The sequence below is a fragment of the Neofelis nebulosa genome, chromosome 6, assembly GCF_028018385.1.
Source record: "Neofelis nebulosa isolate mNeoNeb1 chromosome 6, mNeoNeb1.pri, whole genome shotgun sequence".
NCBI classification, from domain to species: domain Eukaryota; kingdom Metazoa; phylum Chordata; class Mammalia; order Carnivora; family Felidae; genus Neofelis; species Neofelis nebulosa.
In genome coordinates this window covers 21,223,508-21,240,985 of record NC_080787.1, presented here as the reverse complement: position 1 = coordinate 21,240,985, position 17,478 = coordinate 21,223,508, and the positions used below count along the sequence as shown (strand labels likewise).

The window sequence follows — 17,478 nt, the reverse complement described above, 5'->3', positions numbered from 1 at the left end:
TTGTGCTTGTTCTCAGGAGAACCCGTGTTACCCGGGCAGGGGTAGGGTTTGCCAAATTGGCACTTTTCACTGTGGCTCATTACCAGCCCAAGGCTCATGTTGGGATCTCTCCATAGTCCTCTTTTTCTTCCTGTTTTCAAAAACTTAACCTGAAAAGAGTGACAGCAGGTATTTGGGGATAATACAAGAGTGGACAAATTCAATGTCTATTTTGCCCCAACTGCTCTGATTCATAAATATTCCAGTGGCTCAGTCTTCCAAGGAGAAGGGAAGATTCCTTGATCAGAAAGCGGGCAGCCAGATTCAGATGCTGCTTTTAAAACCGATCATGGTGTCCATTTACGACCTAAACTAGGGTAATTTAACATGGGAGGTTGACAGGACTACGTGAATAGTTAAGGAAACCAAATTAAAAAGTGAGAAACTACTCCTATCCGAAGCCCCTGAGCTATGAGGATTTGGCAGAAGAGTTTTTCTTCTTAGGAAAAGTAATTGTCAAAATCAAATACAAATTTCATTACCATATCACTAAGTTGAGACTTAGTGTAGGAATTTGACAGACTCTACCTTAAGAGAGAAAAGTTGTGCTAGATTTTCCTGTCTTCCGTTTGTAATCCATTTTCATATTTTCTGGGGTCAGGTCCTAATGGAACAAATGGACTGATTACACACTGGCGAGCAGTGCTTAATATAGATTAAGACACCCTGTAGTTAGAAAGGTAATTAACATTTTGTTTTAAACACTTCAATCTGAATAAAACTTTTTATTTGAAGACTGGCTTCGGAAAACAAGGCTCCGTGTTTCCTGGCTTTGTACGTGTATAAGGCGTTATACCGACGGTTCTGGTGAGGGGGTCAGTCTGTGGGGAGGAGACAGAGCCACACCAGTTCTGAGGTCTACAGAGTTCGGTGTCTGAGGTGACACGTATGTTGACGGAAGCATTCAGTTAACAGATTAACCTAATAGCAATATATTAATACATTCCGGGTACAAATGATTTATAAACTCAAAAGAAATTAGTTTATGCTAAAACATATATAACTTTCAATTCAGTCTTTGCTTTAAAACAAGCGAATCTGTGAGGCTATTATATATGCTTTGTCTGTTACTGGGCATTTACTGTGCTTTCTTGTTTATTACCCCATTAGTTGCAGCGAAGCAGGCTTTGGAGAAACCGTTCTTAACTTCTTTCCCTGCAGGTGGCTCTTGCGTATTTTTCTTCATTGGCTTTTTTCGGTACGTCTGTTGGATGCATATATTTTGAAGAGAGGGAAAAAAGGATTCTTGAATAAGACTTCGACATGGCATATAATCTAAAACAGTTCATGATTTTATTGGGTATTGGACAGGTAAGAATTTGCTTTAGTTTATCTATTTTGAGAGAGGGAGCACAAGTGGGGGGGGGGTGGGCAGAGAGGGAGGGAAAGAGAGAGAATCCCAGGGCTTGAACTCACGACCTGTGACCTGAGCCGAAATCAAGAGTCGGATGCTCAACCGGCTGAGCCACCCAGGCCCCCCACCAAAGAAGAATTTTTGTCTGACAATTTTTAAGCTAACGGTTAAAACTAAAAATAGGGTAAAAACCGAGACAAATATGAATGAATTCCAATGAAAGGTTGTTTCTGTCACCTTCTCTACACTGGTTAGGGTTTATGTATTACAGGACTGGCATTCAAATTATTCTGCATTAGTTGCTTACTTGCATTTCCTAAAAATTAGATCCTTTCCAATTCAAGTTGGAAAAAATGCTGTTATCTTAAAAGTACCAGTACCCAGGATTCTGGCTTGATTTGGTTTTTGGCATATCCTTCTTCTTCTGTCCAAATACCTGATTTTGTCTCATTTTTACTTTTTTTTTTTTTAAAGCACCTATATTAACAAGGGTCAAGCCTGAAATTATATACTGAAGTCTAAAGGAGTAAGACTCTGTGTAAACCAACAAGTAGGGTCAACGTTTTGAACGCCCACTGCCCACCCTGCCGGCTACCTGCTCATCCTCAAGGTTCAACACCAAGTGCACGCTGACTCACTTAGCTTTCCTGTTAACAGTCAGTTTTGCTGTGTGAGTTGTTTTTGTTTTTTTTGGGTTTTTTGGGTGGCTTTGTTTGGTTCCCTCAATGGTTATTTCTTCAGAAATTCTCAAAGGAATCGTCTATCTGTTATAAAAGACAAAGCCTAGCCAGTCCAATGGCGCTGAAAAGACTGTCAGCAGTTCACTTTCCCACAGTTGTACTTTGTGAGAAGCCACCACAGGTTAACCTTTAGCAAATGCCAACTAAAAAAAAATGAAGCATTTATTGTCTAAAGAAAGAAATACAGTTGATTTCAATTTGGAAAGTACTGTTTGGAATAGAAATGTATGTTCTCATCTTTTTTTCATGAAGCTTACTTTCTATTTCCCCCGCCCACAAAGGAGAGCAATTTAAACTCTACCACCACCTGAGGCCTGCACTCTGCTCCCCCCGCCTTCATCAGTTTTTGTATTAATGGAGTTGCTTTGATGTCGTGTTTTGGAGCCCTGTTCCATTTAATTTGTTGATTAAAAAGAAAATGACATTTAGTAAAGAAAAAGCCAATGTGACCTTTCCACGGTGGCTTGCCTTAAAAGAATTTTTTCCAGATAGGTCACAACATCACCGTGCTGATATAGGAACGATTTTTTAATATTCAATTCATTCAGCCTAAGTTCTTCTCCATTTGTATAGAGGCCCTGGATTCAGATATAAGACCCTTGTTTCATGTTTTCGTCCCATGTTACCAACGTGTGACCTCATTAAACTTTTTATGCATGCACTGAAAAATGTTTAATAAAATGCCCACTAAGGCTATTCATGGTGGTTTTCCTTCAAGGGGAGGGCTTGGGGGCAGGGGGAGAGTTAGTTTTCACTCTCTACTTTGCGAGCCTCCATCACCAACCAGCATGTGCTAGTGGATTTCCTCGGGCAAATTAAACACCAATGTAAGGCGAGAGCGCAGTCTGCTATGTTCCGCCACCGGAGATGTACATTTCACTTACCTGAACGTAAAAATTTAAGAACAGGATGACTAAGGTGAGCATGTAGGACGACTGGAAGATGAGACAGCCGAAGGGGAAGCCGCAGGGTTTCACCACCGCGCTCAGTGTGTGCGTGATGGTCAGCACGAACTGCACCTGTGGGGGGGTAGGGGGTGGGGGCGTCACTGGGGGCGGCCAGGCCGAGCCACGCAATACACCATTTGGAAATACGAAACATTTAGAAGTCGACTCCCGTTACTCCCTAGGTTTTGCAGGAAGAAAGCAAAACTGCGGAAGCAGCCCACTATCCTACCCAGAAATTTCGCTTGAAACGATGCTAGTCAGTATATTTAATTGCCCGCTCGTTTTCTCATGGAAGAGTAGCAGTTGCACTTATTTAGATAAAAATGAATCTTAAAATTAACGTCTGTGTTAAATCACTGTCACTTCGAAGCAAGGAATAAGGTAGCTTATTTCGACACACTAGATTTTAATCCTTAAAAGGTTCTCTTTAGAGGAAAACAGGCAGCCTCCTCACACACAGCAAAGCCTCTGCCTACGGGGACAGATTTCTTTCCTCCATGAGAATATTCGATGCTTCACAGGGAGAGGAGCTGAACGAAGGGATAACATACCAGCTGAGCCTGCGTGAGGTATTTCTTCCACCAGAGATACTTGTGCATAGATGGAAATACAGAAAGGCCATAGTAGGAGTACATGAGAATGTGGATAAAACTGTTCAGTGTGGGTCCAAAGAAACCTGTAAAAGTATGGGATAAAAATTACTGTTCATTCTTCATCAAATGAGACGGATTCTTCCTGTGCAGCACGGCTGAAGATGGGTCACACCTGTGGCACTATCTGCCACAATCCACACGATGAATTCACTCTCGTTTCCGCGCTCTTGCTCCAGGATTCCGCAAAAGTCACCGAGATAGGACAAAACTGGATGGTTTTTCAGTCAGAGTGCCAACCAAACAGTTAATTCCTGATTTGCAAAGGCTTTACTGTCCCTTAAACTGTTGTTACTATCGAGTGATCAGGGAGAAAATGAAATGTTAGCTTCAAACCGGTGACGGAATTCCTTAGAAAGTGTCTCTGCTTCCACTATGCCTCTGATGAGCCATTCCAACTGTGGAAAGAGGGCCTTCGGTCTAGGGCTTAACAAGGTGCTAAAGAGTCCAGGAGATCAGGCTGCTCTTTAAATTTAATAAATTCTACCTGACAGGGACCTAGAACCAGGAGAGCTAGAGCAAGGTGAGAGAAGGTGCAGCAGGAGAGAAGGCTGGGACGGGACGGGGGGTGGGGGGACGGACTGGCCAGTGAGGCTTCCCAGCAGCTGGACCACCTCATGGACTTCTAGGACAAGGAATATCTAAAATCCAATTGCAGGACATTTCTGTGCTAACTTGTGCCGTTATCACTCCCCTGCCGCCACCTTCGTGAAGTCCCTGTAGCTTCCGTCAACGTGGGCAAATGGTGTTTCAGGAAACCAAAGGAAAAAGAGAGAAGTTCCATGTTGCTCAGCTAAGAAGCAAAAGGATTTAGTTTGAAGGGGTGAGATGTCAGAGACGGGTCTATTTGTTGGAAACCGGGAACCCACTGTCGTGAGGATTAGACCAATCGATACACACAAAGTGCTCACGACAGTGCCCGGCAAAGCAAACACTACCTCTGTTACGTTGGGATCCAGATGGCTGGGCTGTGAGCTCTCAGTCCTGTGGTGGAAGGGGCTGTGGGGCTAGAGGACCCCTATCAGCTATGTCCCCTTAGATACATTAGTTTTACTTTGTAAATTTTGATTCTGTCACCTGGGAAATGGGCAGGACAGTAATTGGCTCTCTGGGCGGTGCTGGGATTGAGTGCATAATGCTACGGAAACTGAAAAGTGCAGTACCTACGCTGGCTAATGAATTTAAACTCTCTAGCCTGGTTTTCCCAGTCTAAATCAAGGTCTGGTTAGATCCATGCAAATCAATGAATGAGAAACAGGGGTGTCTGGGTGGCTCAGACACCACCGCCAGAATCTAGTAAGTACTCAGCAAACACTGGCTGGAATAACTGGTTACAGCAGTATTTCTTTACTGCTTGAGCTTTCATTACCATGAATTAATGGGGTATGATTAAAAAAATTTTTTTTTAATGTTTATTCTTGAGAGAGAGAGCATGAGTAGGGGAGGGGCAGAGAGAGAGGGAGACACAGAATCCCAAGCAGGCTTCAGGCTCCAAGCTGTCAGCACAGAGCCCGACGCGGGGCTCGAACTCATGGACCGTGAGATCATGACCTGAGCTGAAGTCAGACGCTCAGCTGACTGAGCCACCCAGGAGCCCCTGGGACATGATTTTTATAATATTTTAGGTTGACTATGAATTGTCACACACACCGCATTTCATCTACAAGAATCCCAGGTCTTTACGTGGGGATTACGTGAGAAGGAGGTTTAGATGTTTAGTGATTTGTAATGAAATTGTTGACAATCATAAAAAATACTTAACCTTGATAGTTGCTTGATATTGATTATGGTCTATATATTGATGACAGCATTAAGTCTATCATAGTTTTAATCACTAAACTCAAGAAGCCAGATTTGGTCCAGGAGAGCGTTAAAATAAAAACATCTTTCTGACCACTTCATCCCCAGCACTTTCCTGCTTCACACTCTGGTTTTAATTTGCATCTTCATAGTCACGGATATATTCCAAATATCCTTGACATTTTATTTATTTTTTTAAGTTTATTTTGAGAGAGAGGGAGGGAGAGAGAATCCCAAGCAGGCTCCACACTGTCAGCACAGAGCCCGACGTGGGGCTCGATTCCACGGACCGTGAGACCGTGATCAGACGCTGAACCGACTGAGCCACGCAGGCGCCCCTCTCCTTGACATTTAAAAAATATCTCTAAGATCCCCAAATCATTTTGACGTAAGTTTTACCTGTTCTGAGTTTTCACAGAAGATTTTTAAAGCTGGGGACATAAGACAATCACATAGAAAGTACTGCTGTCTGCACTGCAGGTCAGAAGGGACCCATTAATGACTGTGAAATCAACGCAGTGAGAGCGCTCATCAGCTTTTTGAAAAAGTGCAACAGGATTAATGAAACGACAACAACAAAAACCCAAAGTGCATCACAGAGCTAGGGTAAACATCTCCTGAAATTTCTGTTCCACACAAAGTGCATACACGTAAAGAGGCTGTGATATAAGGCGCGTTGTAGCTCTCAGTAAAAACAAACGTTGGAAGCCACACAGAGACGTGCCTTTAACTTTTCAGAATGGAAAAAAAAGTCCAATCTATAGGACAGCTGAGTGATGACCTCCACCAAGTGGAAGGTGCTGGATTTGTTTCGACAGGAGTCCTTCAGCCCCTGGTGCCGGAGTAAAATTACTCCAGCTGGGGTGCGTGCTTCTGGCCCGCGGACATTTGGCGCAGGGGGAAAACAAAATGCATTTTCACAATTTAAGGTAACGCTCCCATTCTGCAGGAACGAAAGACGCGAAAGTGGCCACACGGTAGCCGCGTGCTGCGCCGTGTGCCTCCCTCTTCCGTCTCCAGAGCCACATCAGTACAACAGTATTCAACCCCAGGCACCCACTAGAGGCCTCGCGAGACCCATGACACGGAACTGAAGAAGCAGCAACAGAACTTACTTTGCCCGCAAGGTATCCAGTTCAAAACACACCACCAGATGTTAAACATGGAGGCATGATGGTATACGTGAAGAAAAGTAATCTGACTGGTTTTTTTCCGCAAAACAAAGAAAATTGTGTCCAGGAACTCTATGGACTTGGAGAAATAGTACCACCACAACACCTTGGCTACCTGTAAGGATGTTAAAACAGGAAAAAGAAAACGTGAGCGAATGAAAACGCTCCCCCTGGCTGCCCCCCCCCCCCCCCCCCCCCAGCAACCTGCGTGATGCCGCACTTCACCAGTGGGCGTTTCTGTCTCAGGCCATCACCAAAGCACCTTCCTGGCATCTCTGCCCCCAGCTTCTCCTCATTCCCAGCAATCCACCCCACTCTGGTGAAAAGGAGTTGCCCCTCTGACACGCGTGATCTGATCAGGTGACTCCCCTGCACCCGCCGAACACAGGCTCGTTCTCCAGCCTGCGCTGCCAGGGATTTCCAGCACCCTCTCAGAGCACAGCACCGGGCACCATCAAGGCCGTCTGCTCCCTCTTCCGGCACTCGCCGCCGACGGGGCCCCTGGGCCTCCTGGCACCCTTCTCCCCGCGTCCACCCTCCTTTCCTACCGCACGCCTGGCATCCTTTAGGAACACCCTTAAATGCCTCCTCCTAACCCTCTCCTCGCCTTTACTCAGGCCTCATCAGCCACGTCTTCCTTTGCATTTGGAAACTGCTTTATGCCTCTGCTTTCAGTAACCATGACGGTGTAGTGAGGGTTAATGCGACCGAGGGCAAATCACACAAGGCAGGGGCTGTCTCATCTCTGCTCAGGGCTCAGCACTCAACAGATCGCTACTGCTCGTGACACTAGGTCTTAATTTTTTCTCTAGTTCCCTACTGTGTGCGTGTTTGGTCTCTTAGCTGTGCTGGAGCCCAGGAGGCGTCTGTAAGTGGACGACTGCTGCTTTCGTGTCTCCTCCTCCTCGGAAGATTTAAAATCCAGGTGCTCCCAGGTGTCATATGGGGTGTTGAATCACTACCTTGTACACCTGAAACTAGTATTACACTGTATGTTGGTCAACTGGAACTTAAGCAAAAGCTTAAAAAAGAAAATCACGATGCTCCTCCCTCCTCACTGACCTGGTTGGTGGGTCAGGATTCCTACTTTCCCTCCTGAGTCCCTTACAAGTCTCAGCCACAGGGAAATACTTTAGCGGCAGTGTTTTTAGCACTAACATTTAAACGTATGAGGAGAGTGTGTGCAAAAGGAACTTTGAAGTCAGAATATCATGCTCTATTGTCTGCCTGCCAAGAAGACAAGGAGGTGTGCTGGTTTCCATCTTAATGTTTGAGAGTGTGATTCAACTTCACAGATATTAAGTCTAATACAAATGTAAAATGACAATGACTTTTAGAGAATTGTATGGTAGCCCAAAGTGCGCTGCTCTGTGATAATACATTAGAAATAAAATGGGTGCAGAGAAACCTCTATATATACTTTTTTCATACTACGGCTTTGAAGATGTTTTTTAAAATGCATTCTGAAATGTATATCTTACTATGAAAGATTTTCATTAAAAGGTTTCTGCTAATAAGCATGTTTTTCATTATAGAAAATTTCAATCAAGGAGAGGAAGTATAAGGAACCTGTGTTACCTATCACTAAACTTCAAAACTTTCAATATGATTCCAATTTGTTGGATCAATTCTATTTCTCAACATTTTTAGGGGCTGTACAGCATATTCTAAGCAAAGGCAAGGTATCATTTCATCTATAAAAACCACCAACAGAGAGAGAGGAAGGAAACTTTTACTTCACCATAACCACGATGTCATTAGCTAATAAAATCAGGGACTCCTTAATATCTACCAATAGCCTCATCCATGGTCAAAGTGTCTTAAAAATGGCCTTTTAGAACTGATTTAAATCTGGATGCAACCAAGGTCCAGCTTGCACTGATTTGATAAAGTTTGTTAGTCTTTTCTAATCAGTAACAGTCCCCTTTCCTTGCTTCCCCTCTTCCTGTCTTTTCTTCATGAAAACTAGATCAGTTGTTGCATGGAATTTCTAATATTGTGAATTCCTAATGTTATTTAACTTCTCTATCCCCCACATTTTGTGAAACAAAGCAATGAGATTTAGCGGCTTGAAGGACTGAGACTTAGGGAATTTGGCAGGAACTCTGAGTCCATGGTTCTGTGTACTTCCTGGCACATCACGCTGGGAGGGCACATCACTTCTGGTCGTCCCGCTGGCGTTCGTGATAGAGTTCAGGTGTTAACAGCTAATCCAATTATTATGAAGTTCCGTTCAGCGTCCACCCAACAGTTTTATCCCTTATGGATGGATGACGGCCGAACAGATCCATGATTTCAACTAGGAGTTGCAAAAGGGTGATTTTCTAGTTCTCTCGTTACTTATGCACTTTTCTATAGAGAAGAGCTCTCTCTCTTCCTCTATTTGGAAATTCACACGTGAAAAGCAAAGATCAATGTTTGATTCTTTCCCTTTAACATTTTTCCCCTAGAAAGAGCTGGTGTTCTAGCAACCTTCAGAAGGCAACAATGTGTTTTTTAGTATCATTTTAAACTCATGGGTTTTTACTAAACTTGGTATGCTTCAACCCATTCCAGTCAGTATTCTTTTTGAATTGTCCCATCTTGCACGCTGGGAGTCCCTTCAAGATGGCTCCTCAGTCTTTTTGTCATGACCTGGGTAGTCTGGACAGCTTACGTGCTTTCTGTCACAAGATGTCCTCGATTTTGCTTATACACATTTCCCACCCCAACCCAGGAATTGGCCAATTCTCTAAGAATCCTAATCCCTTCTGGTGGAAAATTATATTTAGAAAGCACAATCTGGGTATTCACTCCTCACCGCACTGGGCTGTCAGAGACTAACTAGGCCTTTTCTGTAGATAGAGCTAAATAACACATTTGTTTTTAGAAAGAATAAAGCTAATTCTGATATTTCCAATTTGAATCTATGATCAGTGTTCGTTTGACTTTTTAATTGGTATCTCTTTTCTAGGTCTCAAATACTAGTTGTAATGATATTAACATTATTAAATACTTAACTTCATCCTACAGTGTACCTTGAACAGTCTCAGAGAAGCAACACCAGTATTTTCATTAACAGCAATCAAAAAAATTACTGAATACTGTTAAGATACATCCCCTAGGGAGGGTCAGTCAAAACACCATGTTTTAAAGTCACTTAATACACGGGTATATCCATTTCTTTGAGTTTCCAAGTTTTGGGAGGAAGGCTGCCTTGCTTTCTTTTTAAAATTAATTTTGTTTCAAATAATGTAAAACACTTAATGGTTCCAAAATCAAGTATGACTCAAGGTACGTTCCATCCCTATCACCTCTGCCCAATTCCTTCACCCAAAAGGAAACACTTTGTTGGGTTTTGGTTTATTCTACCATGGTTTGTTTTAAAAGCAAACACACACACACACACACACACACACACACACACACACACACACATTCATATCACTTCTTACACAGAAGGTACTATATTATAAACACGGTCTGCAAGTTGTTTTGTTTTGTTTTTTAACTGAGATCACGTCCCAGAGATTACTCTGTAACAGTATAGAGATCTTCGTCATTCCGTTTTGCAAAAGGAACCATTCCTGGACAAGCCATGGTTTATTCAATCAGCTCCCCCATAGTTGGACATTTGAAAAACATTTTTGTTACCAAGTATTTCTATCAGAACATGACTCCCTTTCTTACGTAATCCCAGCCCCATCCTCATATCTGGAAGGATAAGGCCTCCTCTCCTTTTCTAGGAGAAACGGTTACAGATGGTCGATTAGCTTCTCAAGACTTACCCGGACATCGGCTTCCCCTGCACTGGTGAGATCTTGACACTGTAAATTGTAGCCTCCTTCCCAACTGGAGAGAATAAGCTGCCAAAGAAACAGAGGGGGAAAAATTAACACGAACATTTGAAAGAGGACTAGATTTCCCATTCATGTTCCTGACTGGCATCTGTCTGTTCAAGGTCTGAGTAGAAACTTCCCAGCATCTGACTTTCTCAATCCTGTCCCCAAACATGTTATCAAAGGAATTAATTCTTGCTGTTGAATAGATACCAATAGTTGGTATTCTTTAATGGGTATAATTTACTTCTGAACTTTACGTTGGCCCAAAGTAACAGAGTTTAGCTATCATTTGAGTAACAAAATATTTTATGTAAGGAATCATCTAGCCGTATGTTTCCACAGGTAAAACACAGAATTAAATATAAACAAATGCAAAAACTACACTAAAATTTTAATAATACTTTATATTGGTTTATATTTGCCTTAGCTGATCGTCTCCATAATTTTATTATGTACATATTTATTACCATTTTACAGATGGGAAAATCAGGGCTCAAAGGTTCTTAAATCGTTTTCTTCACTGTATTTATGCTACTTGGTACTCAATCATGTGTGTGATTATAAATGATTAATATTTATATCCCTCATTATGTTCAAAAACCAAAAGTCTCCATAAAGATGTGTGTTTTTTGCTCATCTTTGAATTCACCATTCCTTGCCCAATGCCCAGCACATAGAAAGCACCCAATAAATTATGAGAAAATAAGCTTTTTATACTTTGTGGAAAATTCTGCCAAAGAAGTTCTCTCTTCTTTCCGGCTATTACTGTAAAAACTTAAGATTCTAGAATACAAAGCAGGTAGACGGTATTTTTCCCCTTCATCAAATTTTATTTATAGGAAAATGTTTAACCTTTCCAACTTCAGGAATAGTAGGCAGTCGTTTACAATTGCTGAATGAAAAATATCTCTGGATATAAAAAGAAACCTATGCTCCTGACAAGTTTGCCAAGGACTTTTGCATATTCGATATTTGTGTATATTGTTAAATGATCACCACGAGGAGTCTAGTTAACGTGTTACATAAGGTATGCAAAGGCCTACTATTTGTGGCTGCTCATCAGAGGCGTGTAAAGGTACACCCTGCAGAGAAATACACAGGGGGAGTGGTAGGATGTTAAAATTGAACGCTGAAAGCCGTCAAACTACTAAAAAAACCATTTAGATTGTTTAAAACTGACAATTTAAAACCTAAATAGAATTAAGCAGCTGCTCTATGAAAGACTCTATGTGCCTTGCACAGGTCCATTGCTTATCCCCTGGTGGGCTTGGCAGACAGGAGCCATCCATCCTGGGTGTTGAAGGAAAGGAAACCAGGCTATTGGACAGGGTTAGCCTTAGGAGGTGGAGCCTAGCTTGCTCCAAAAGAGGTCTAGGATCCCTCCGCTTCTCCCCATTTCCAACTCCTCAGTCCAGGCCACCGGCATCTGTGACAACAGCGCTCCAACCGTCTCCTGGACTCTGCTTCCGCTCTTGCCCCCAACTCACTGTCCCAGTCCGTTTTCCATGTAGCGGACGCAACCATCTATCTGAGAAGGAAGATCGATCACTCCCCTCATTAAAATCCCCCAGTGGCCTGCCACGATACTCAGAATAGACGCCAAACTCTTTACAAGGCCCTCTGTGTTCTGCCACCGCTCTGCCTCGTCATGAACCATCCCCTCCTCCGACCATGGTGGTCTAGGTGCACTGTTTCTTTTTTGTGGTCTTTGAACATCCCAAGCTTGTTCCTGCCTCAAGGCCTTTACGTTTACTGCTTGTTCTGCACAAACACAGTTCCTTCAGATCTTCATATGCTTGATTTCTGCTCGAATATCAGAGGCCTTCCTGCCCCCCCACCAGCCCACCACTGGTCAGCGTTGCAAGGGGAAAGGCGGGGCTGTAGAGCCTAGAATAGAATCTGACACACTGTAGAAACTCCATGCGTATTTGTTGAAAGACTCCAAGTAATTTTAGCAGTACCTTCCTGGCCCAAGCAAACATCTGAACTGGGCTTAACAAGTTAGCAAGGTTCAGTCAACCCATCATCAACTAGTGGCTGTTACACATACCCCAAAAGTGTCTAAGACCGTATGCCTGCCCTGGAAGAGGCTACAATCAGAGGACAGCAGGGGGCAATCAACAGCGGTAACTGTGAACCAAGAGCTATAGGAGTGTGAGAAGAGCACAGTGGACAAGCAGTGGATCACATTCTTGTAGGGAAGGGACTAAGTACCGACGTTCTCCCTAAAAACGGGTCGAAGTCATTTACTTGTCCAAACACTGCTATTCTTATTCCTGTTAATGGTGAATAATATTCACCTTAATATTTACACAGCGTTCTCATATTCATGAAGTCCTGCTGTATACTGGTCTATGAGCTTTTCGAGTACAAAAATCACGTGTTACCCATCTTAATGTCTCCTTGGCTGAGTATACAATTCACAGCACCTAGTGGATGCTCACAGAATGTTGACTGAACAGAACTGACTAATCCTTCTAGCAGACTCATGAGCTAAGTAGAACGAGGACCATATCTCCATATGACTTCTGTTTTTTTAATGTTTATTTATTTTTGAGACAGAGAACATGAGTGCAAGTGCGGCAGGAGCAGAGAAGGGGAGACACAGAATCCGAAGCAGGCTCCAGGCTCTGAGCTGTCAGCGCAGAACCCGATGCGGGGCTTGAACTCACCAACTGCGAGATCACGACCCGATACTTAACTGACTGAGCCACTGAGGCGCCCCCCATATTTCCATTTTAACGACAAGTCGTGTAAGGGTCAGAGAGCCTAATTAACTGCCCCAGAATTACAGAGCGTGACACCTGCATTCGCATCTGCTGACTCCACTACTCCAAAGTCTCCAGCTGGTATTCGGGCTTCTGGTGTGGTCAGACATTCGGCTGCCCTTCTGACGCAGGTGCTGCTTCTGAGAACAATCTAAGGAAGAGTGTCTTTCCCTTTGTTTCTTCCCCAAGAAACTAACCCTGTCAATCACTATCTCGCAAGCTCATCTAGTGAACTAAGATTTACCTCGTTGAAAACCTACATAAAAATTCCCCTTTCAGAGTCAGGTAAATTAGGATCACTGATGCGACGGGACTGTAGGGGGGGCTTTCTAGACCCTGAATTCCATCTGCACTCCGATCACGGAACTGTGGGCATCGGTGTTGTAAGTCATGTTAAGTAATGGTTATTAAGCGTCTTCAGAATGGTGCACAGCAGAGCAATGCACAGATTGAACTCTGTGGCCGAGAGGATCTATATTTTACGTGAGGATTTATCTTCTTTTAGAATTCAAGGACCAGGAAGGCAACTATACTTGTGCCATTGTCAGCCATTTGTAACTGACATGAGTGATTTTATCCTGTTCCCTAAAAAAGGTTTTGTCTTGTTTTTGTTTTCCCTCTGCTCGCTGGAGCAGGTTTATTTGGCACTTGTTGATTTTCCTTTGTGGCAGGCAGAGTGAAGCAGGCTTTGGGTTGTACAGAGAGTGCAATTGTTACTTGTTCCCTTTCTTGTAAAATGACTTGGGTTTGGCACGTTACAAAGGAACAGGCGATGCATGATGTAATGAGGGCAGCAGGAGCGGGGCTGGAATCTCAGCCTGGGACTCCGCAGTCAGTCCTCAGAAACCGCGATGCCCCCGTCACAGGGGACCAAAGATGGAGGGAGTAGTCTTTAAGGGACTGTGTATCTGTATTTCCGACTAACTGCATTTGATTTTTAACTTAAAAACTGCTCTGTCCTCAAGAGCCGTCTATTCTCAGGTAAGTCATGTAACTTTTCCAAGCCTCAGTATCATCATCTGTAAAAGGAGAAAACTAGCACATATGAGCTTTAAAGGCCCACTCAGATCTAAATTGCGACTTTGAATTATAGTGAAAAGACTAAGGATTCAAGAAATAGGCCTAGGGGGCGCCTCGGTGGCTCAGTTGGTTAAGTGACTTTGGCTCAGGTCACCATCTCACGGTATGTGGGTTTGAGCCCCGCGATGGGCTCTGTGCTGACAGCTAGGATCCTGGAGCCTGCTTCAGATTCTGTGTCTCCCTCTCTCTATGCCTCCCCCCTGCTTACGCTTTCTCTCTCTTAAAAATAAACATTAAAAAAAATTTTTTTTAAAGAAAGAAACAGGCCTAAATTGGGATGAGAAAAATTCTCAGAAACAAAGATTTCCCCAAGATTTTCTGGCGAAACAGTATCAGATGCTGGAACAGCTCCTGAGATCTTGAGGAACGGTACTGAGAGCAGCGCTGGATAGTTCTGGCAGGCCAGATTTACTTCTCAGAGATACTTACTTACCAGACTCCAGAGTTCCCACATAGACACTTACCTCTGCCAGCATATATACGGAGAGAAGTGTGATTCCGAGATTATACAAGGTGAGGATACCCCTGAGGGAGAGAGCATGTCTGTTCTTCATGTATTTGTTACCCAGCCATATTGAAAGCAGATACAGGACAGTAAGAAAAAAGGTAGGAAGGTAAGAGTCCAACATGAACCATCCTCTGACTCGAGAATCTGAAAGGAAACACATACAGTGAGAATCCTAAAGGGGGGCGCTTCTGTTTAGTTTTAAAATATTATCACATGTATTTAAAAAGTTTTGGGTTTTTTTTTTGTTTGGCCTTTTGTTTTTTACTGAGGTAGAACATGAGTTTCAGGAGCACAACACGATTCAATATTTGCACACGCTACAAGATCATCACCGCAATAAATCTAGTTAACATCCATCACCTTACATAGTTACAAAAATTTTTCTTGTCATGGGAACTTTTAAGACCTCCTGTCACATATATTGTATGTTCCATAGTGGATACAACAAGCAACAATACGACAAGAATCCACAAGAACCCGAGTAATAAGCCGCGATAAGCAGGACTGGAGTTACAGTTCTGAAGAAGAAACCCCTGGGGTGGGAGGAGTTAAGGAAGATCTCATGGAGCAAACAGGGCTTAGGCTGAACCCTGAGTGACGGGGACAGGTGATCAAGGTGGGCGGTAAGAGTTCTAGCGTCTTCCCCGGAACAGTTACTATGTTTATTTATTCTAACTCTGTAAACAGGACATGCCATCATGCCGTTCTGTGGATGAAAAACAGCTCAGAAAGCTACAGTAACCTGCCGAGGCCACACAGCAGGGGGCAGCAGCGTCAGGATCTGAATTCACCTCGGCTGCCCAGCACGTTCCACCCGGTGCTGCCTTCCTCGGTGGAGTCTGGAGTAGGCAGGAGAGAAGGGGTATCGACAGCGTATACTGGTTCACACACCCCACACCCCACAGCTCGGTGAGGACCACCGTGTGGTAAACCAGGCAGAGTTGAGAGCTCAGCTGAGCCAGAGCCGTGGGACTGAACCCAACAACCACGGGAAGCTGAAGAAGGCAAAGCCTTGGGGGCTGATGATTCAGAGGTGAGGGCAGAAAATATAACCGAGGACTGAAACCTGACCATGGACTAGAAGTATCAATAGCCAGGAGGCAAGAACCAAGATACAGCAAGTGTTCCTTGCTCTGGAGGGTGAAAACGTAAAAATCTACATAAAGCACACATAATAGATCTGTAAGATAATTAGTTAACATCTGAATAGAACGGTAGGCACAAAGTGATTTTAGTTCTCTGTTCTGCTCTTTTTTGTTGTCTCAATAAAGCAAATAATTTGGCCCACAATGATAAAAACTGGCACGTTGTTTTTAATCTCTGTAAATGCGGTTGGAAGGAGCTGGTTTCTCCAGCCGATCATGTCCTTTCCTCCCTCTCTCTGCTCTCCCCAGGCCTCCGCCCCTCTTTCTGCTCCACTCTACCCCTCGCACGCCAGCCCCCCTTACTCCACCCCACCTGACGGACAGCACAGAGGAAAGTGCCTTCTCAGGCTCTGTCCCATCACCTGTTCTGTAAACTCCTCCAGTTGTGATGGAGAGAACACGGCAGGCGAGGGGCCCACCTCAGCATTCGTGTGACTAGCAGAGACCTACCTTCACACAACCTGCAGGAAATCACTGGTCGGAAAAGTCTGTCCCATGTGCCACTTCCTAATGTTCACCTCTGAATCCAAATCCTATGCGCCCATGGGGCGCCTGGGTGGCTCAGTAAGTTGAACCGACTCTTGATTTTGGTTCAGGTCATGATCCCAGGGTTGTGGGATCGAGCCCCGTGTTGGGCTCAGTGCTGAGCCTGCTGAAGATTCTCTCTCTCCCCCTCTGCCCCTCTCCCCCACTCGTACTCTCTCTCTAAAATTAAAAAAAAAAAAGACATAATAAAATAAAATACATCCTACGCATCCTCTAAAAACCAGATAAATGTCCTGCCGTTGGAAGGGAGCTGCTTCTTCTTACCCTTTCCTACTACAGCTCTCCACCTGCATAGCAATGTAATTATAATTTTATAATTAATGTGTTATTATGGCTGGAACACTGTTATCACAATTTATATTTACTGAACACTTATTCTGTGCCAGGCACTGTCCTAATAAAGCTTTTTACATGTATTAACTTAATTCCCAAAGTAATCTAATTATATAGTTGATATCTCAAATAGTTTTGAGGTATAACTGATAAAGCTGTACATATTTAATGTGCGTAATTTGATGGGTTTGGACTCATGCAAACTCCCACGATGCCATCACCACAGTGAAGGTAACAGATGCATCCACCATATAGGTGATGTAATTATTGCCAGTTTATGTTTGAGAACAATTGAGCCACAGAGAGTGAAACAGTTAAATATTTGCACTAAACTGCTACCCCACCTCCTGTTACGGTGTTATGGATTGAATGGTGTCCCCCAAAAGATATGGTTAAGTCCGAACTCCTGATACCCGCGTGACTGTGACCTTACTTGGACATAAGGTCTTCACAGGTCTGACCCAGTTAAGAAGATGTTGTACTGGACTAGGTGGTCCCTCGCTGTGACCGGTGTCCTATACAAGGGGAGATGTGGACACAGGGACGCGAAGAGGAGAAGCCACGTGCAAATGGAG

At 43.7% G+C, this 17,478-nt stretch overlaps 1 protein-coding gene across 2 annotated transcripts in view; it reads right to left on the bottom strand.

Annotated features, from left to right (window-relative positions):
* Positions 1-749: 749 nt before the first annotated feature.
* ELOVL2 (ELOVL fatty acid elongase 2) overlaps positions 750-17,478 on the bottom strand; it is a 64,057-nt gene continuing 47,328 nt past the window's right edge. For both annotated transcript variants that reach the window (XM_058733010.1, XM_058733008.1), the window contains exons 3-8: positions 14,836-15,023; positions 10,470-10,547; positions 6,646-6,817; positions 3,632-3,756; positions 3,018-3,152; positions 750-1,243 (exon numbers count right to left, since the gene is read on the bottom strand). In XM_058733010.1, coding sequence (XP_058588993.1) covers positions 1,118-1,243; positions 3,018-3,152; positions 3,632-3,756; positions 6,646-6,817; positions 10,470-10,547; positions 14,836-15,023 — 824 coding nt within the window. In that variant the 3' untranslated portion in view covers positions 750-1,117. The remainder of the gene's footprint in view (positions 1,244-3,017; positions 3,153-3,631; positions 3,757-6,645; positions 6,818-10,469; positions 10,548-14,835; positions 15,024-17,478) is intronic.